Source organism: Rosa rugosa, chromosome 1 (assembly GCF_958449725.1).
Source record: "Rosa rugosa chromosome 1, drRosRugo1.1, whole genome shotgun sequence".
In the NCBI taxonomy this organism is placed as follows: domain Eukaryota; kingdom Viridiplantae; phylum Streptophyta; class Magnoliopsida; order Rosales; family Rosaceae; genus Rosa; species Rosa rugosa.
In genome coordinates, this window is record NC_084820.1 from 64,919,435 (window position 1) to 64,939,705 (window position 20,271).

At 37.7% G+C, this 20,271-nt stretch overlaps 4 protein-coding genes across 6 annotated transcripts; 1 reads left to right on the forward strand and 3 right to left on the reverse strand.

Moving 5' to 3' along the window:
- Nucleotides 1–2,501: 2,501 nt before the first annotated feature.
- Nucleotides 2,502–4,943, forward strand: LOC133726144 (pentatricopeptide repeat-containing protein At1g03540). The gene has a single exon (XM_062153622.1). It carries the CDS (start codon nucleotides 2,736–2,738, stop codon nucleotides 4,710–4,712), a length of 1,977 nt encoding a protein of 658 aa, XP_062009606.1. The 5' UTR covers nucleotides 2,502–2,735; the 3' UTR covers nucleotides 4,713–4,943.
- A 154-nt stretch (nucleotides 4,944–5,097) lies between these two features.
- LOC133726142 (pentatricopeptide repeat-containing protein At1g73710) lies at nucleotides 5,098–8,548 on the reverse strand. The gene has a single exon (XM_062153617.1). It carries the CDS (start codon nucleotides 8,388–8,390, stop codon nucleotides 5,328–5,330), a length of 3,063 nt encoding a protein of 1,020 aa, XP_062009601.1. The 5' UTR covers nucleotides 8,391–8,548; the 3' UTR covers nucleotides 5,098–5,327.
- A 509-nt stretch (nucleotides 8,549–9,057) lies between these two features.
- Nucleotides 9,058–13,645, reverse strand: LOC133726149 (secretory carrier-associated membrane protein 1-like). Its single transcript, XM_062153626.1, has 12 exons — nucleotides 13,263–13,645; nucleotides 12,770–12,850; nucleotides 12,636–12,698; nucleotides 12,257–12,290; nucleotides 12,034–12,156; nucleotides 11,815–11,877; nucleotides 11,637–11,730; nucleotides 11,296–11,341; nucleotides 11,139–11,206; nucleotides 9,700–9,751; nucleotides 9,502–9,567; nucleotides 9,058–9,415 (listed from the first exon to the last, which is right to left on the reverse strand). The coding sequence occupies exons 1-12, from the start codon at nucleotides 13,314–13,316 to the stop codon at nucleotides 9,341–9,343; spliced, it is 819 nt and encodes a 272-aa protein (XP_062009610.1). The 5' UTR covers nucleotides 13,317–13,645; the 3' UTR covers nucleotides 9,058–9,340.
- A 488-nt stretch (nucleotides 13,646–14,133) lies between these two features.
- On the reverse strand, nucleotides 14,134–20,271 carry LOC133726143 (protein STRUBBELIG-RECEPTOR FAMILY 3-like). 3 transcript variants are annotated; one of them, XM_062153619.1, is made up of 17 exons: nucleotides 20,027–20,271; nucleotides 19,392–19,581; nucleotides 19,121–19,250; nucleotides 18,950–19,021; nucleotides 18,732–18,797; nucleotides 18,525–18,596; nucleotides 18,347–18,418; nucleotides 18,184–18,255; nucleotides 18,040–18,105; nucleotides 17,851–17,916; nucleotides 17,227–17,654; nucleotides 16,639–17,117; nucleotides 15,700–15,971; nucleotides 15,453–15,591; nucleotides 14,990–15,126; nucleotides 14,742–14,898; nucleotides 14,134–14,605 (listed from the first exon to the last, which is right to left on the reverse strand). In XM_062153619.1, the coding sequence occupies exons 2-17, from the start codon at nucleotides 19,519–19,521 to the stop codon at nucleotides 14,507–14,509; spliced, it is 2,457 nt and encodes an 818-aa protein (XP_062009603.1). In that variant the 5' UTR covers nucleotides 19,522–19,581; nucleotides 20,027–20,271; the 3' UTR covers nucleotides 14,134–14,506. The 3 variants fall into 3 exon arrangements, with proteins under 3 accessions (XP_062009603.1, XP_062009604.1, XP_062009605.1); XM_062153620.1 differs by lacking the exon at nucleotides 20,027–20,271 and adding an exon at nucleotides 19,762–20,019; XM_062153621.1 differs by lacking the exons at nucleotides 19,121–19,250; nucleotides 19,392–19,581; nucleotides 20,027–20,271 and having other exon boundaries at nucleotides 18,525–18,585.

A 20,271-nucleotide genomic window follows, 5' to 3' on the forward strand; every position in this document is an offset into this window, starting at 1 on the left:
CATATATAATTAGTTTAAAATTCTATATCAAGTTTTAATTAATCATCGGAGAGTTACAAGAATCAAGACATTTCTAGAGTGTATAGATCTGTTCTCAAACCGATCTATAAAATTGTAAACCATCCATAGTTGAATAGTAGAGGTCGTTTAAAGTGTTTGAATTATGAAGTTTATTTGTGAAGTTTGTGAGTCTATACTTCAACAACTCGTACACTTTGCGGTTTTAGGTTTGTTTTGAAGAACTATTATTCATGCAAAAGAATGATAAAAAAATGTATCTACAGTTTCATCGGAACTGATATGATCTAAATTATTTGGTGCAAAAATATATATATATATATATATATATATATATATATATATATATATATATAATTCTGTCATTTAATTATCTAAAGTCATAAAATAACTAATTAGCCAAAAATAAGTCATGCAGCAAGCTATATTCGTATATATAGTTTTTTAAAAAAAAAATAAATTCATTCAAATAATCTGCAATTACATACAGACCGCAAATACAACCTCAATTAAGGAAATACTACCACAACAATACACATCAAGACTAATTATGAGAGTCCTCACTCGAAAGAGGAGAGACTGACAAGTCATTAGATCCAACAATATATGGGGCAAGATTGGGCAATTGATTGAGTCAAATTAACCAAAAAACAACAATAATGATAGGTGACTAGAATAGCAAGCCATCGGATGGGTCATCTCAGAATCTCTTGATCACATCAACACAGGCTAATACTAAAATGCACGGTCTTAAGCCGGCAGGAAACTAGGTCCTATGGACAATTAACCAATACCCAAATTCAGATACTAATTGGAATTCAAGACGTTAACGTTGACTTAAAAGAGTATAGACTTATTTGATATATGAAAATAGATCCAGCAACTAATAAAAACACCAAATAAAGAAACAATAAGGATCTAAACACACCGACGTCAAAGCAGAGAGCGAAGTTCCAATCTCAAGGAGTCCTGAAACCAATTAAGTACACCAATAGAGCATATGACCGCCACGCCAGCACTAACCTACCACCTCTTAGAGCCCAGCCGAATAGTCTTGTATAGTTCAAATAATCATTTTTTTTTTGTTTGTCTTACAAATTTTTATTTTGAAATTATCAATATAGCCTTATTTCTAATGAGGACCCTTCTAATGAGGAGCAATAAAATGAGAACTAGTTTAGGGTTTTCTAATCAACGGTTTGGGAGACCCACTTTTCGATTATATTATGTCAAATCAGCCATTAGATGTTTATGTATGCATGAGTAGATCACTTCTGAAAATTTTCTTCCAAATTGCTAATAATTAAGGTACCGAACTAGATAAATCAATTGACGAACCAAATCTACTAAATATGAACATTTCATGTTCATAAACGATAAATCACGATTATGAATGTCTTAATGATTTTCAATTTGGTTGAAAAATTACATAAATAGTCTACACATAAATATCTAAACATCTAACGGTTGATTTGAGAAAATATGATCGAAAAGTGAGTCTAGCACAAAAGTTTACAATTAGTCCTCATTTTAGTGGTCATCATTAAAAGGGCTATGTTTGATATAAGAATGAAAGAAAATTTTTCAAAATGTCAACATTATGTTCACATCCACTAATAAGTTTTTTCTGGGCCTAGCTCCTATATTCTAGGAATTATGGTTCATCCTATTAGGCCCAACGATTCCAAATTCTCGGTATATCATTAATATTTGGTTGGTTGTTTGGATTTCACATTTGGTTGATCACTTGATCCTTTCACATTAAAACAGAAAGCTCAGCTTGTCCCAACATCATAAAATCATGTGTACCGATTTGAAAGGATCCAATATATAATTTGTTTAAAATTCTATTTCGAGTTTTAATTATTAGAGTTACAGTAATTAAGATGTTTCTAGAGCGTATAAGTCTGCTTTCAAACCAATCTATTAAATTGTGTCTAATACCACAGCTAAACAGCAGAGGTTGTTTCAAATTTTTTGAACTATAGAGTTTATTTTGTGAAGTTTGTGGGTCTATACTCTAAAACTCATACAATTTTGTATTTAGATTTGTTTTCAAGAACTATTCATGCAAAAGAAATGAAAAACAAATGCAGCTACAAATTCATCAGACATGATTTGGTCTTTATTCTTTGGTGCAAAAAAGAACCGATATAATTTTGTCATTTGATTATCACGAGTCATACAACATTACAACAACTAATTAACCGAAGTTAAGTCAGGGAACAAGCTATATTTGTCTGTATTGTTCAAATGATCAAGCGTGTCATTTTGTTTTACAATTCTTATTTAAAAATTATCTACATATATGATGATTTAAGAATGAAAGAACATTTCAGTTATTCATTTGTCGATATTAAATTATATTGCATTAATAATGTTCACCTGGTCAGTAATTGATTAAGAAAATTAGGTTCAATCACCATTAGATGTAAATTTAAAAGTACAAAAAATTATTTTTAAGCTGTGTCATTTTGTTTTTCACATTCAATTTACATTCAAGAGTGATTCAACATAATATTTATGCTCAGTTACTTACCGTATACATTACATAGTGTCTTCTACGCTCATGCATATCTTTGTAAGTTTTTTTGGGTCTACCTCTTGATATCCTAGTAAACATGGTTCATCCTCTTAGGCCCAACAATTCTAAACTTTTTAGGTAAAGTGATTCTAGCCCATTGAGCTAAAATAGAGGCGTGGTCGTCCCCATTTTCATGAAGCTCTACTTCTTCTCCAAGCGCCATTGCAGCTCTCTGATATCCTCCAATCTCCACAAAACCCAAAACCCACCACCCAAACAATCCCAAATCCTCCACCTCTGCAAATTCGGCTTACTTTTCGATGCGATTCGAATCCTCAACTCCATAAACCCCTCTGAAATCACCCTCAAACCACTCGTCTACGCTTCACTCTTGCAGACATGCACCAGAGCCGTTTCTCTCACCCAAGGCCTCCAAATCCACGCCCACGTCATCAAGTCGGGCCTCGAAACCGACCGGTTCGTCGGGAACAGCTTGCTGTCTCTGTACTTCAAGCTGATCCCCGACATGTCCGAAACCCGGAGAGTGTTTGATGCTCTGTATTTTAGGGACGTGATATCGTGGACGTCGATGATCACCGGGTACGTTCGCGCCGGAAAGCCTGCTACCTCAGTTGCATTGTTTTGGGAGATGGTCAGTTTCGGGATTGAGCCGAATGACTTCACTGTATCCGCGGTGGTCAAGGCTTGTTCGCAGGTCGGGTACTACAGCCTCGGCCGGTGCTTGCATGGAGTGGTTGTGAGTCGTGGGTTTGATTCGAATCCGGTCATTATTACTGCTTTGATTGACATGTATGGGAGAAACCATAGGCCGGGGGATGCACGCCAGCTATTTGATGAAATGATTGAACCGGGCGCGATCTGTTGGACGTCGGTGATTTCAGCGCTGACGCGGAACGATTTGTTTAGGGAAGCATTGGGGTATTTTTATTTGATGCAGAGATGTCATGGGTTGTTCCCGGATGGGTTTACGTTTGGGACTGTATTGACTGCTTGTGGCAATCTGGGGAGGCTGAGGCTGAGGCAAGGTCGAGAAATGCACGCGAAGGTCGTTACGTACGGGCTTTGTGGAAATGTGGTTGTGGAGAGTAGCTTGGTTGACATGTATGGGAAATGTGGGAGTGTAGATGATTCTCGGCGTGTTTTTGATAGGATGCCCGTGAAGAACTCTGTTTCGTGGTCTGCGTTGCTCGGGGTGTACTGTCAAGCGGGAGAATTTGAGTCTGTCATTAAGCATTTCAGGGAGATGGAAGAGGCTGACCTGTACTGCTTTGGAACTGTTCTTCGTGCGTGTGCAGGCTTGGCGGCTGTACAACATGGGAAAGAGGTTCATTGCCAGTATGTGAGAAGGTGTGGTTGGAGAGATGTGATTGTTGAGTCGGCCCTAGTTAATCTCTATGCAAAATGTGGTTGCATAGATTTTGCCCGTAGTGTTTTCAGCCAGATGCTAGTTAGGAATTTGATTACATGGAACTCGATGATTTGTGGGTTTGCTCAAAATGGCCAAGGTGAAGAAGCTCTTGGAATATTTGATGAGATGATTAAAGAGGGGATGAAGCCTGACTACATCAGCTTTATTGGGGTTCTATTTGCATCTAGTCATGCAGGTTTGGTTGATCAAGGGCGAAAGAACTTTATCTTGATGACAAAAGAGTATGGGATCAAACCTGGGATTGAACATTATTGTTGCATGGTTGATCTCCTCGGCCGTGCTGGGCTACTGGAAGAAGCAGAGAATTTAATAGAGAGTGCAGAGTGTAGAAATGATTCTTCCCTTTGGGCAGTTCTTCTAGGTGCTAGCACAACCTGTACGAACTCTGCTACTGCAGAGCGCATAGCCAAGAAAATGATAAAACTTGAACCTGACTACCATTTGAGTTATGTTCTTCTAGCTAATGTCTACAGATCAGTAGGCCGATGGGATGATGCCATGGAGATTGCCAAGCTGATGCAAGATAGAGGAGTTAAGAAGACTCCGGCTAAGAGCTGGATTGAATCTAATAGTAGATTGGGTTCTCATCTTCATGTTGGTGATGTGCACATACCTAGAAAAATAGATTTTAATGCTGTTTGGGGACATTGTGTGAAAACGAGAATAGACGGAAGTGAATCAAAAGTTGGGTATCAACCCATGTTGGAGGCTGGAGTATAGTTTTATCAGAAGCAATTGGCATCCCTCATGGAACTCCTTCATGTCCTCGATATTGGACGTCATGCAATGCAAGAAACAGGTGGAGGCAATTGCCCCTTTTGATACCTGGTAGGCTGGTACAATACAGCTTTTGTTTTGAGATGAAATGCTCAGAACAAAAATCCCATGTATTCTGCGTTTTTCTTACTTCAATAAAAAAACGGGAGTTGTACATTTTTGAACTCATAAGAAGTTTTGTTTCGTCTCATTATGTATGGTTTACCACCAGACAAGGACCCTTAATCTTAACCTACTAGTAAACCATGTTAAAAATTCACCTACAACTAGAAGTGGCTTCAGATGCAGAGCTGGGGCCTGGGGGGACTCGAAAACCAAACAGCCACAGAGAATTGCTCCGGCATGAAATTGATATATAAAGCAGCACAAGTTGCATTCAGTGTTGGCATGTTATATCGTACAATGGAGAATACAATACATGTTCCAAAAAAATCCAGTACTTTCTGTACAATCTTCATTCAGCTGTTTCCTAACATACATACAGAGTGTTAGATGCATGCACTAATGCTTGTTTCTGTACAGTGTGACATCGTTACAAGTTTATCACTTCAAATATTATCAATCCTCAAACTCTGAAGTAGTGCCATCAAACTCATCTTTGGTTTCGGAATCTACATGATGTTCCGAGTCAAATGCATATTTCCTGTCTTGCTTAACCAATTTGGCAAGGTCATGCCTATTGGCATCTGTATAGGCATCTATAACAGCTCTGAACAAGGACGCATTAGGCTCTATCTCTTCATATTTCAGCTGGCTGTAAATTCGCTTCACTCCTTCAACCATACCTGCTTTTCCATAACAACCTACTAGGAAAATATGCGTTACAAGGTCAGGTTCCACACCTTCATCCTGCATTCTCATAAATATGTTCAGAGCCTTGTCAATCTCCCCAGCTGCACCATAAGCATATATCGCAACATTGTAGAGAGAAGTATCAAGATTTATGTCAGCTTTTGTGAATGTTTCACAGGACTCGAGTGCCAAACCATGCATACCAACCAGAGACAATACAGAGGTGATGATAGCTTGTCTAGAGTAAGGTTTTCCTTCCTGGTAAGATGACTCTAGCTGGGTTACAGCTTCAATGGGAATACCTCCTTTTCTCAATACTGTGAATAATACATTACAAGTTCCACTGTCAAGCAACAGTTTCCGAGTTACCATCTCGTGCAATAATTCACCGCATTCACGTAGCTGCCCGTTAATGGCATAGCATGACATCACCTTGTTAAATGAAGCGCAGTCCCTTATTAAACCCGATTCTTTCATTTCCTCTGCTACATCAATGGCCTCATCAAGCATGCCCATGCTCTTGTACAGATACATCATGGTTGCAAACGCTATCTCATCAGCCCAACCTTTCGCTCTCAAATTTTCAAAAATCAATTTGGCTTCAGATACCAAACCAAGATCTGCATACAGATTTATCATACTGTTAGATGCAACAACATCTGGGCCACCATCAAAACCTTTCAACCTCTCATACAACACTTCTGCTCCATCACGGCTTCCCGCCTTACTATACGCCTTTATCAGAGATGTCAGAACTATTTGATTTGCAGTTATCCCTGATTCTTCCATGTGGTGAAAATACTTCAGTGCTTCCTCAACTCTGCCAGTTTCTGCGAATCCATTGATTAAAGAACCGTACACAAACTCATTTGGCTTTGTTCCTGACTTTACAAAGTCTTGGTACACATCAACTGCATCCGAAAGCTGGCCAAGGCGAGCATAGCAGGCAATAAGAGCAGAAAAGGTTAGAGATTGTGGCTTCAGACCAGTTTCCTGCATTTCTGTTAGAAGATCCCTTGCTTGGTCCACTAAATCACCTCCGGAGAACATTTGGATGAGAGAGTTGTAAGTGCACTCATCGGGCCAAGTCCCATGCTTTTTCATGCCCCTGAAGAGACAGAAAGCTTTATCATAAAGCCTTGCCTTACCATACGCTTTGATCATAACATTGTATTCCACAATATCCTTCGTCTGTCCAACCAAATCTCCCTTCCTATAGAATACGACCTCGGCTTCAGTCCAAAGTCCCTTTTCAGCATATGCATCTATAATTGCTGCATGCGTCTTTGATGAAATCCCACGGTTTAACTGACATTTCTCATAAAGTAAGTTTGCCTGATCAAGCCGTCCTTCATTAATATACATCTTGATGATACCAGGAAGAGAATGCTCATTAATAGAGACACCAGATTTCTCCATATCCTCAATCACAATCTCCACATCTCTGACCATGTTTCTCTCACATAATACATGAAGAATAGTCCGGTGAGATACAATATCCGGGTAAAGACCTACCTCTCTGATCTTCCTGTAGCAGTTCAGAGCAGCATCAATGTTCCCCACATCAGCATACAGAGATAGAAAAATGTTATAAGTTCTTGTATCAGGAGATATACCCCTTTCTTCCATCTTACTAAGCAAAGCTTCCGCCTCCAACAAATGCCCATGACTTCCACAAGTAAAGATCATAGTATTAAAAGTAATAACATCCATTGCCACTCCAGACTTCATCATATCTCCAAACACATTAGCCGCATCATTCAGACGCCCTGCCTTTCCATACAAATCAATCAAACTATTATACGTAGATGTAAGTCGTGGTTTCTGAATAGAGTTCTCTGTATCCATTGAGGTCATAATTTTTGAAGTGGAAACTCTCCCACCAGTCCTGAATAGCTCAGTGGACAAGAAATGCTTGAAACTAATAGGTTCCGAAACAGAACCAATCACAGAATCAGCCATAGAATCCAACTCAAGGTCATCGAGCTCAATCCGCCCAGTACACCAGTCCTTATAAAACTTATCCGCCCTATCAAACTCTTCTGCATTCTTCAATGCCCGAACAACCGTATTCATTGTAACCTCATCCGGGAAAAGTCCCCTTAGCTTCATGTGCTTAATCCACAACAGGGCCTCCTTCACAAGTCCCGCTTTCCCATACACATCAACAAGCATGGAATACGTATTGTTAGTCGGCAGGACACCCTTTTTCGCCATTTCAACCCAACAAAGCCTCAGCTCATCCCATCTCTGAGCTCTACCAAGCACCCGAAGCACCACATTGTAGTGAATCACATTGGGCACATACTCTTTCTGTGACTTGAACCACTCGAAAACACGAAGAACTCTCTCCCAGCTCCTCTGTTCTTTGAGAATCACAGTCTGTTCTTTCGCACTCAGACTCTCCCCAAACGACTTGAGTGCCTTTTCAACATCGTTTTCAGACTCCAAAGACCTCAAAATCGAAGGCAACACGCCTCCATACCTCTTCTTCTTACCATTAACTAAAGAAACCTTCGTGGGTAAAACCAATGCTTTCGAATGACACTGAAGCTTAAACCCTACATAAACCCTAGACCCTCTTGAACCCTGCTTCTGAGGTCGTGAACCCACAATACAGCTACCCTTTTGAGAAATTGGAACAGGGCATAGTTGGGTTTTAGCTAAGCTATGGTTGTGGGGAGTGAAACGAAACCCTAGAAGAGGCCTAGTAGTGAAATTAGATTGGGGGTTTTGAAGCTTACTTGGTGAAAAGGTGTGGCCTTGCATTGAGCTGTGGAGACTTTCTTGCCCTAATTCTCTGGAATTGTAGCTCTGGCAGTGAAGCATCTTCTTCCTGCCTTTAAAGTTTGAATCTTTGGGACTTTGCGGTTTTCCAGCTCTGAAAGTAATTAGGGTTTAAGAGAGAAAAAGGAAGAAGAAGAGAAGGAGGAGGAGGAGCTTGTTAATGTTTGAGCCTTTTCATTTCCTGCTACTGCCCTTGGGATGGTTCGGGAGAAAGAGGAACCTTTAGGGGTAAAATCGTCAGAAGGAAACTTTCAAACTCTTTGTTCTTTTCTTCTGATTTTTCTGAATTCTGTTTCTATCTCAACTGATTTTTTTATTTTATTTTTTTGTCCTTTTATGATGGAAAATCCATGAATTAATCTCTTATCCGGAAGATGATGATTATGACTGTTATGGCGGGAGAAAAACCTCAAGGGATCTTTTAATTTTCTTCCATTTGATTGTTTCCGAGTTAGTTTCATCTATGTGTTTTTGTCACTTTCATCGTTCATTTGTTAATTAGTTCAAATGATGAAAATGAAGTCACATGCAGGAATAAACTCACGTAGCTTTTAGCATGACCAAAGTTATATTTACTGATGAACATGAATGGTTTCTACAGATTTGAGTGATTCTCATTTTTCGTAATTCAAAATCATTTGATAAGTGAGCTATAATATATTTAAATTTTGAATGTACACAATTCTTCATCCAAATTATCACATCTATGTAGAGCTATCAAAGCGTTCACTTACAAAGTTGTAACAAGGACATGCATAAGTACCAAAACATAAACAGTCTTCTCTATAATCAGATATGGTGAAAACTATAAACAATATATCTAGGTGGGCTAAAAGAGCCATCATCATCCGACTGCACAACCATAACAAGTTATGAAGCATCCAAAACTCTTTGGTTTGTGATAATTCCTCATTTTGTAACTTATATAAGAAGACATTGGACCAAAAAAATAACCTATATATGTGAGAACAAAATCAAGCATGCATCCACTCTCATATTGCTGCCCTTACAGCATCACGCTTCATGTCTTGAGCTTTGCCACTGCTTCTGAAGTAGGTTAATACTTGCTGCAAATATGAAACAAGAATAAGTTTCTCCGAAGGGGGAAAAAAACACCGATGATGAGAGTATGTCAGTCAGTTAATCATCTGACCTTAAGAACCCAGATGCTCATTAGTGTTTCGATGACAAACATCCCAAATCCAATGAAGAAAAATATCTGCCGAAAATTCATCAGCTCATCAAGATCAAACCATTAACAATGGCAAGCTAACAGCACAGTTCTTCCCATAATAAGAGAATACTGAAACAATATGAAACCAACATAGAATATCGAAAGCTTGAACCTTACCGCAACCGTAACCTGGTTGAGAGTAATTAATGCTATTGCAGACAAAATACCTCTGTCCACACAAGCACACCGTAGAAAAATCAGCTTCAGTGGAAAGAGAAAACAATATTTACGAGGAAATTAATGTGATGAATGTACATTCTTGACAATGGTAAAAGGAACTTAAAAATAGATGGTGATCACTACTAGAATAAACCTTGGTTTCGCAATGGTAGAAATCCTTAGGCCGAGATTTGCATGATATCAAAATTGGGTAAAATCTTTATATGGTACCTGAATTATCACGAAATGCACTTTTTGATACCTATAAATTTTTAGGGAGTTTAGTGGTACCTGTATTATCCATCCGTTAGCCATTTTAGGCCCCGTTTGGGATTGCTTCGCTTTTAAAAAAATCAGCTTTTGTTCAAAATTTTAGATTTTATTGTGTTTGGTAAATAAATAAAAAGCAGCTTTAATTGAAAGTTATAGGTCACTGGCAGCAGATTTTAGAAGCAGCCTAGAGGTTGCTTTTAGAAGCTGCTGTGGATCAAAACACACTCTGCAGTTATTTTATGTACTGACAGCACTTTTAAAAATATTATTTACCAAACACGAAACTGTTTTAATTCACAGCTAATTATTCTCACAACACAGCAGCAGCAGTTTTTTTTAAAAGTCACAGCAATCCCAAACTAGCCCTTAGTAATTTCGTCAATTATTCCGTTAAAGTATGGGTAAAATAGTAAAATACCTATTTTTTTATATTTCTTTTACAAATTTTTAACTAAACTAAATTAAAATAAATTAAACTAGGTTAAAAAAAAAGACCTAAAATTGAATGTAGTGAATATCTAGATTTACGTACCATCTCCATTGATTAATCCTATTAATTGTTCGAGAAAAAAGTTATCTCATTAGTTGACCCAAATTAATATATATATTAAATTTTCATAAAAAAAAAACTAAAGAAAACTAGAAGTACTTAAATTAATTTCCCCAAGTATCTCGAGAATAGTGAAGAATAAATTGGGTATTATTATTATTTTTTTTATGTGTCAAATTTTTTCTTTAATTATAGATATTCAATATATTAAATTCTATAATTTCTAAATATGAATGAAAGACTATTTTACCCTTGCTATTTTTGTCACATGAGTGTCACATGACCGCCACATAGGCATTTTTAACGGAATAATAGACGGAGGTACTATAAGGGCTAATGGAGGGATAGTACAGGTACCACTAGACTCCCTAAAAAATATTTGTAGGTACCAAAAAGTGCATTTCGTGATAATTCGGGTACTATATGAGGATTTTACCCTATCAAAATTATAGGAGAGCGGTGGACATTGATGCAAGATATTCACTAAAGCAAGTGTGCATCTTTGATCCATTTTGAAAGCAGTCATTAGTAAATCCGAGTAGAATATATGGATAACTAGCTAAGAAAAACTCACGTAAGAGATAGTCCTCCCGAGATAATTGGAGGAGCAAGTGCACAATAGATGCAAAATCCAATATGGAACTGCAAATAGGAAACCAGGGGCAGATAAGAGAATTTTCTTATTATCTTGAATGCAGATAATATAACTAGTAACTACAATATAAACTTACAGTGTAACAGAGGAAAAACCCAGCAAAACTTAGGGAACTATCGGTCCTGTAATAGATGGCACACAATTACAATAACTGATAAAAGAAACAAAATTTATAGGACAAAGATGCGTCATGAGCATTCTTAGCATCATAACATAGAGTAGAAGAGAGTGCATTTTCCCATTAACACCTTCTGAGTAGATAGTAAAGTATGAAGCAGACTGGTTGAAAGCCAACTCCGATCAACCATATAGAAGTGCACAATCATCAAATGGGTAATCATTTTCATAGGCCTAGCCTTATATACAGTTATTGTGTAGTGATGCGGAAACAAGGGCATTCCAGAGAATTGTAAGTACCTCATAGCACGATAAAGAGGGCGATACCAGAGAAAATATGCAAGAGGACAAGTTGTTACGAAGTAGATAACAGACATTATCCAATTGATTATACCTACAAGAGTAGACAAGTTTAGACAAAGATACGCAGCAGTTTATTTATAATGGTTAAAGGTTTACACCAAGTCATAGATCAAACCTCCTCCATGGAACAAAAATACAGTAACCGCAATAATATTCCACAACAGAGTCACAACTAAACCTGAGAAATGTAATAAACCTAGTCAATTGAAGCTACAGAACAATTTGACTTGATTTAATTAGAAGACCTTTAGATAGAGAACATAAAGCAATAAAGAAAAAGCAAATTCAGATCCTGACAATTATTACAGAAGAATGTATACAGCAACAAACGTACCCAAATATGTCGTCAACGCAACATACTGGATCTTCTGTAGGTGGATTGGTATTTCATTTGCAATGTCATGATGAATGATGGGGTAAAATGGAGGCCAGTTTTTGTCGGTACTAAAACCTCCAGCTGCCAACACAAAACAAGGGATTATATCTTAAATTACAAATCTGTAATTGGACTTTGATCTCATAGCTTATCTTTGGCACATATAGGAAAATGGATAAACCTTTTTTTACGTTCTCTTCTTTCCGCTTTATTTCCTGCAACAAGATGATGACATTATATACTCTGGTTACTAAATAAAAGATTAACTATTTCTAAAGCATGAAATTAATCAATGCCGCACCAATTGGAAAATTGTAAGCGAATGTAAACCATGGTTCAACACCATTCAAGCTAAGATAAAAGGCAGTGTCTAAAAAATAAAAGAACATTTTGTTCACCAACATAGACAGTCAACAAGTCACTGAATCTAATCGTCATGGAAATAATTATATCTAATAGTGCAAGATAGTTTGAGGATAAAGCAACGGTCTAGCTATCTCCTTTAGACAGTGCAGAAATTACAATTTGCAGAACCAGCATTGAGTTATAGCGGCAATTACCTGTTCCCTCCTTTTCAATTCAGCCTCTCTAGCTTTGAGGTCCTTCTCCTGGTCTTTTAAACTCTGAAGTAAAAAAAAAAACTATTAGGAAACAAGTCTATGCTGTGATTCAGCATCTTGCAAAGGCAACCTACCCTAGAATTATCAAGAGGTATATCAATCGTTGCACCGCGATCATAGCGTTCAGGGGGAAGGGGTGAAAGACCTTTACCATCCTGAAAATGTAGCATAAATATAATAAGAAAAAGGACTAGGAAGATCACAAAAAGAGAAAAGCCATGTACATCAACAAGTCTACACAGACATATATACACAAACATCATCGCTGTTCATCCAAGTCAAATCTCTTTAATCTTCATTGGCTGATCATGTTCTTTAATTTTACACGACCAAACACAAAACAAATCGCTTATGATCCGAATCTATTGTTTCTTTTCATTTTCATGGTAATGTAAGCCACTAAACTAAAGATGAAAATAACTACATTATGCGTTCAAATTCACGGAATCAGATGCATGCCAAACAGAGAGATCCAAATCAGTGCAAAAACATTGAAGATTTGAAGCCGGATATTGTTGGTCCATAGATACAAATAGTAGGAACATGCAGGTGTACATTGTGACTTACCGCAAAGGGATTAACATCTTCCTCAGCGAAGGGGTTAGCATCGTAACGACTCATGGGAGCGAAGCAGGCGATCCAAGCTCCTCCGGTGAGTGCAAGTCTGACTTGGGAATGGGAATGGGAATGAGAGTGTTATGGAATCATTGGACGTGAAAATGAAAGAGAAGTTTGTTTTGGTTTTGAGAGAGAGAGAGAGATAAAGAAGCGTCTCCTGGGAAAACTGGAACGGAAAACATCAGAGAGGCAAATTACGCGGGTGAAAGAGAGAACAAGATTTCATAGCTTATTTATATACCAACTTTGCTTCCATGAGTCAACTTCAAAAAAAAAAAAAAATTTATTTGTTTAGTGACTAAATATAATTGGAACTCCCACACTACTCGACCAAAAACTAAAGGTGACAAATTTTAAGGTTTATTTCATATTAAAGAAGAAAAAAATATTGTATTGGCCGGTTATGATACGCATTTTAGATACAATACTCTTTTTGTAAACTAACTTAGAGTGAGAAAATGTTGAGCTATTCGCGCTCCACCTTTCCGCTCTTACTTTGTAGGAGCGCGAATAACGCTCTCCAAGAAAAGTCACAATCACTCACAAATAAAATTACTTTTAAAAATGGCGTAGATTAACGGCTGAAGTAGATAATAGCCGATCTTCAAGCAGCGAATTGTGCTTGGCTTAAACTAATAATATAACATTAATTTCATTCATCTTGTCTTGCATGCTTGGTATAAGAAGTGTTGGTTGAACCGAAAATATAGTTAAAAGAGTAGATCAGAGATGAAGATCAATTAAACAATGACTTTGATGTTGATGTTTGGCAGTTCATATCCAAATATTTGTGATGGAATAGATCATTAAATTTGAATAATTGAATCAGTAGAAACCAAGCTCCTAAAGCATCAAGCAATACACGGGGAAAATGTTTCACTATCAAGACGTTATAGTCACAAATAATTGGGTTAGCTCATTTATGCAGCACACACTTCATTGCACGAGTCAAAATAAATAATCGAATGATCACAGAAGATTGAACACCGAACTATTGACTGTTGACATCCGCAACTATATGTAGTTGATGGCAGTAAGAACTCCAGAGGGATGTGAACTTTGGTGGTGTTAACTTGGAGCATCATCTGCAGTCTTTTTAGGAGAGATGTATCTTGTTGGTTGTAGCAGTGACAACTAGTATGTCCTCATCGTTGTTTCCTTGATAATCAATTCAATGAATCTTATTTCACAGGTCAGTCTTCACTTGATCCGCTGCCGCGAGGCTCTCTTCGTATCATGTCTAATAGGTCCTGAACAACTTCAGACATTGGCGGCCTGAACTCTGGCTCCGACTGTAAAGTTCACTTGATGTTAGACATATGATTGGGTATGGATTCGGGTGAGCTATGTTTACAGGCCCAGATGGTGCAAAAAAAAAAAAATAATAATAATTAAGACGTCTTAGGTGGTTCACAACAAATTGCTCACCTGAACACATCGAGATATAATGTCAGCAAAGTGTGATAAGGATTTTGTGGGATATTCTCTGTTTAGAGAGGGATCGACCATCCTTGATAATGCATCAATGTCATGAAGCTGGGGAATGGCCCATCTAACCAGGAATTGCTCCGCTCGAGTCCGTGTCCTATATTTCAATTGTTAACAAGAAGAAAAATTAAGCTTTTATTTAGAATTGAAGCGGTAGCCTTTACGACTGGAATATGTATTTTGTTCACCTGTCATGGGATTTTCGGCCTGTTAATAGTTCTAACATCACTACACCAAAGCTGTAAACATCACTCTGATGAGTATAAATTCCTGACTCAAATTCTGGAGCTCCGTAACCATAAGCTGATAGCAGATGCCCTGACAACTGTAAGTATGAAACAATTTAGCAGTAGTAAGTAGTAGTAGGGGTGAGCTCCGTAACCATAGGCTTAAACGGATATTGAGAAATTTCGCGCCTTTTCTCCAAAAACAGCTACAAGTTAAGACTGACAGTCCAATAGCATGCTTCAAGATCAGAAGACGTAACTTAACCAATGAAAATAAAATAAAGGTTTATCATGTCAAAGGAGACCTAATCTATTTAAACTTATCTGGGACCAAGTAGTCCACATATTGGGTCACTCAAGAATGCACAGATTGCTTAATAGAGTTTCACTTTTGTAATTACATCTTAGTAGCATCATCTCTTACCTGACTTACGGAGCCAGATGATATTAAGGCAGCCAAGCCACAGTCAGAAACACGGATAGAAAGGTCATCATCAAGGAGAAGGTTGTTAGACTTGAAATTCCTGTGTACAATACGTGGCTGACAGACCTCATGTAAATACCTTCTCACACAAAACAAAGACAGGTTTAGACTCCTCATAATCTTCTTTTCAGAATTTGATCAAGAAAAATGTAAGTGTAGATGAGTAGGTTCAGAAATTGGTACTCACTCCAAAGCTCTTGCAGCTCCAAGTGCCATTCTTATGCGAGTATTCCACGATAGTTTCTTCTTAAATTCATCCTCCGAGTGCAAAGTATCATGCAGTGAACCATTACTGCAATACTCGTAGATAAGAAGCCTTTGACCATGCTCTGCACAGTAACCTATGAGCTCTACAACATTAGCATGCCGGATTCTATCAATGTTGTTTACCAGTTCAAGAAACTCCTCATCCTTCTGCTGATTGGAAGCTCTCTTGTCCAATTTCTTGACTGCAAGTAGCTACAAAAGCATAAACAAAGAAAGAAAAGATTAACATCAGTTTCTGAACTCTTCTATGCATATGTGACGTAGGAAACTGCTTCATCATATGAAAGGAAGAGATGAATTTACCAAAGTTTATCATTACAAGTAACTAAGTGCGCTAGATAAAATCACTTAAAAAGTCACCTGTATTTCCCTCTTTATAAAAAACTAAAAACCAAAACTAATGCATAAGCTGGACATTACATCGCTTAGACAAGAATTAAGATACACTAAGAAAACATAGTTATGCTGTTCTTCTGGAAATCCAAGGCATACAAAAACCAACCAAAAAACCAAAACAATGACTCTTTCTAATTTTTAGCACAATGTAGGTTAGACTCCATCTAATTTCAGTCTATATAATATTTGCATATCTGCTTAAAGGTGCAATCCAATTGTTCTTATGCAATCCTCTATTTGTTTATCAAGCTTGACAGCTTGTTTTCAATGCATATGGACTATTTCTATACATCAATTGATATCATTTTATATTGAAGGGGAAAATGGTTTTCTGTTGGCAGAAAACTTATGACAGAAGGAGCATGAAGCATTAAATCAACCCGAGACAAATTTCAGTCAATGTCTCAGCAATGATGTAGATGCTTAGCAATAAATGAACCCAATTCTTAATTAAGAAAGAAACCTTTCCATCAGGAAGCTGAGCCCTATAGACACTTCCCAGCATGCCCGATCCTATAAGATTATCCTGAGAAAAGCTGTTTGTATATTGCTGGAGTAAAGCAATGGTGAAAGACTTGGCAGAAATTGTGAGGTTTAGACTTCTGGTGGAAGGCTTCACTGTCTTGACTTCAGTTGGTACAATTGGCTTTACAATGACCCTCTCATCAGGAAATGGTGGTGGAGGAGGGGGTGGCGGAGGAGGAGGGGGAGGAGGCATCAAAAACGAATTAAGTCGACTCATATCAACCACATGACCATCTCGTTGTTTGGGTACTGCGCTCATTCTTTGGACAATTCTCTCTTGCTCATCATTTGACTTTGGTATTGCCCATGGTCTTTGGACATTTCTATCTTGCTCATCATTTGACTTTGGCATTGCCCATGGTCTTCGGGGTTCTGTTTCATTATCTTCTTTGGGCCTCATAACTTCCTCTTTCGGAACTGTTCATCAAAATTTTAGCTAGTCACGTTACTAAAGTGCATATATGATCCTAGAAAGCACAGCCTAATCGAGATTAGATTGAACAAAAATGTGAGAGAAGCTGCTAACCTTTCTGTAATTGATTGTTTGGTTGAACCAAGGACCCATTATCCATGGGTGGATTCTCCCTGTCGCGATAAGCTCCTATTTGATGCGGCTTGGAAATTCTGTCGTCAGACTCTCCTCTTCGTCTGGTAGCTCTTGGCATAAGAAACAAAACTACTAGTACCAAAATAATAAGTACAAACACCCCTCCAATTGATATCCCAACTACCCTTTTAGTAGTAAAAAAGCTATTTGCTTTTCCAGAATTTGATTTTTCTTGTGCAGATGCGGGCGGTGTTCCAGGTGGTGTTTTACCAGGTGGTGTTTTTCCAGAAGGTGGTCCCCAAAAGGCATAAGGAGATGGTGGTGTAGTCGAAGGAGGTGACGGAGCCAACGGAGATGTGGGTGGAGGGACTGGAGCAATAGACGAATTTAATGGATTTCCATCACTTCTGCATTTAAAAGGATTCGGATTATAAATTGCTTCTACTTCTCTCGACAACAATGTATAACCACAAGAAGAAACTTAGATTCTCTAAATTAACTGCAACAAAATCCTAATGCTTCAGTTTAGAATAAGATTATAGTGTGAATGAAACTGCAAGTAATCACTCCAAACCGTAAACTTTTATACTCAGTGAGTCCCACCTAAAATTTGGGATGCTCAGCAACTTTGGAGGAATGGGTCCAGCAAATAGGTTATTCTCTATATTCCTGTTCAACAAAGGAAGAACTCATTTATAATGGGAAAGATATAAGATGGAAAACAGTAAAAACCGAAAGTAATCCTACAAGATTCTACAAATGACAATTAAACATATTGTTTTAGAGGATTACAGATCGGTCAAGGGAAGATCCTGTAACACGTCAAGTGTTCCAGATAGCTGATTGTTCTGCAAATGTCTGCCAAAAGAGTTGTTAGCTCATTCACCGAGACAAAATATGCATAGTATTAATGGCTTACTCAGACAAGATACTCACAGACTGGTCAAAGCTTTAGCGTTTTCTAGAGAGGGTGGCAGGTGCCCACTCAAATTGTTACCAGACAAATCTCTGAAATAGGATAAGTGTGTATCAGCTACTAGTAGCTTATAAAAGTAAATATGGAAAGTACAACTCTGGAGAGTTTAGAATAAGAACCTACAAATTGATCAACGCTGTAAGGCTTTCAAACGCATCTGGTATTTCACCAGTTAAGAGATTATTATTAAGAGACCTGATTGGCAAAACAGCTAAAGTGAGAAATCACATATAAAAGAAATAAAAAAACATGGGAACCGCTCTACTAGGCATTAAAACTGGAAATAAAGCAAGCAACTTACATATCTGTGAGCTCAACCAATGAAGCCAAAGAAATGGGGACACTTCCGGTCAATTGATTAGCTGAAAGAAAACTGCCAAAGGTAAAGACCATCATATCTTTTGCATAAGCAGGTGTGCACAATAGTCATATATATATAATAAGCATTCTCAGGCTAGTATATTATGTTTGATGTATAAATACATAGTTTCATAAAGAGGAAACATACAAGGTTCGCATGGTAACAGGTAAAATGGAAGGTATACTTCCACCAATATGATTGTTGCTCAGATCTCTGCACGCAAAACATCAAAAACATTGCTCAGTAATCCAGAAATGTATCAACAAAAGAAACCATTTATATTCCAAGACATCAGCAAATGAAAATACACAATAAAACAACAAACTCACTCACCCCGTCAGGGAGAGAAGGAGAGTATAACTTACATTGTTCTGATTGAAGTGAACGATCCTAAGTTCTCACCCAATTCTCCTCCCAAATTGGCAGCATTAAGAGTTCTGCAAAACCATATAATCATGACTCATAAGACCACTGCCAACAAACAAGTTAAGAATCATCCATCCAATAAAACAAGTCGGTCACTTAGATTAACATACATTGATGTAATTGTGCTGTCATTGCACTGAACCCCTTGCCATGCTTCCCCACAAGGGTCTCCCCCAGCAGAAGTCCACCCAGGAAGAACGGGCGTGCCGAGTGCAGCATGTAAGCTGTTAATCGCCGCAACTGAAAAGTAAATGCAGATAACAAGTGTTCATTAAGTAAACTTCAATAGATTATCAACCAGTTAGAACTTGGGAAACAAAAACACATAAGAATCTCAATGCTGAAGAATAGCCAATATATGAAAATGGGTTGACTCCTTACCATCTTGCGTATTAGTAGCTCCAAGCGAAACTTGCACCAAGCAAATCAATACAAACCCAATCAAAACCTGTTCGCAGATCTTCAGCTCCTTGTACTCCAATTCAGATCTTCTCGTCCCCATTGATCTCATACCAATTTTATTTTCAATTCCTTTTTTCCCAAGCAATCATTCACAAAACCATACTCCAATCTGAAAATCAAACCAAAACAAAAACCCACTTACAAATAATAATAATAATAATAATAATAATAATATGAAAACAAAAACAGCCCCTGATCTTATCAATGCTCAACAGCTGAAGAAACTTGGAACCCAAAAACAAATCAAAACCTCACAAACACATAAAAAAAAACAGAGACATAAAATTACATGGACTTTGCTGGGGGGAGCTAACAGAACCAAGTGAAATGCTGGAGCAAAATGAAGTGATTGAAGTGATGAAAAATGCAGAGAGCTTTTTGTGGAAAGAGAAGTGGGATTGAATAGTCCAAGATTTGGCTAAAACAAATACTTAGAAGCTAAGATTAAAAGAATTTAGTAATGGAAGTGAGGGAGAAGTAAGCAAGAGTATGTAATAAATATATTATTATTACATCATAATTGGAATTAAGCAAATTGGTATTGTTTTGCTAACCTTGGTAAGCAAAAAGAAAGGTAGAGCGGAAATGTGGAAAAAGGTGAAGAAGTCAGGTGAAGAAGAGGAAGAAGGTGATGGAGATGAGGTGCTTCAAGCTCTCTGAAACTCTTTTTTTTATCTTTTCTCTCTCTCTCTCTCTCTCTCTCTCTGTTTTGCCTTTTTACTCTCTTTGTGTCTCTCTCTCTCTCTCTCTCTCTCTCTCTAACCACTATCTCTCTCTCTGTTTCTCGCTCTAGAACTTC

Bases quoted from the DNA above. Each gene is read 5' to 3' on its own strand.
- LOC133726144 (XM_062153622.1), top strand. From the start codon at position 2,736: ATGAAGCTCTACTTCTTCTCCAAGCGCCATTGCAGCTCTCTGATATCC.
- LOC133726142 (XM_062153617.1), bottom strand. From the start codon at position 8,390: ATGCTTCACTGCCAGAGCTACAATTCCAGAGAATTAGGGCAAGAAAGT.
- LOC133726149 (XM_062153626.1), bottom strand. From the start codon at position 13,316: ATGAGTCGTTACGATGCTAACCCCTTCGCTGAGGAAGATGTTAATCCC. The intron at 12,699-12,769 runs GTAGGTTGCCTT...TTTTTACTTCAG, and splicing joins TACCTCTTGATAATTCTAGG to AGTTTAAAAGACCAGGAGAA. The intron at 11,342-11,636 runs GTACTTACAATT...CATCTATTACAG, and splicing joins CCTCTTTATCGTGCTATGAG to GACCGATAGTTCCCTAAGTT.
- LOC133726143 (XM_062153619.1), bottom strand. From the start codon at position 19,521: ATGAGATCAATGGGGACGAGAAGATCTGAATTGGAGTACAAGGAGCTG. The intron at 19,251-19,391 runs GTAAGGAGTCAA...TTTACTTTTCAG, and splicing joins AGCTACTAATACGCAAGATG to TTGCGGCGATTAACAGCTTA. The intron at 18,597-18,731 runs GTATGTTTCCTC...TACCTTTGGCAG, and splicing joins CCTGTTACCATGCGAACCTT to TTTTCTTTCAGCTAATCAAT.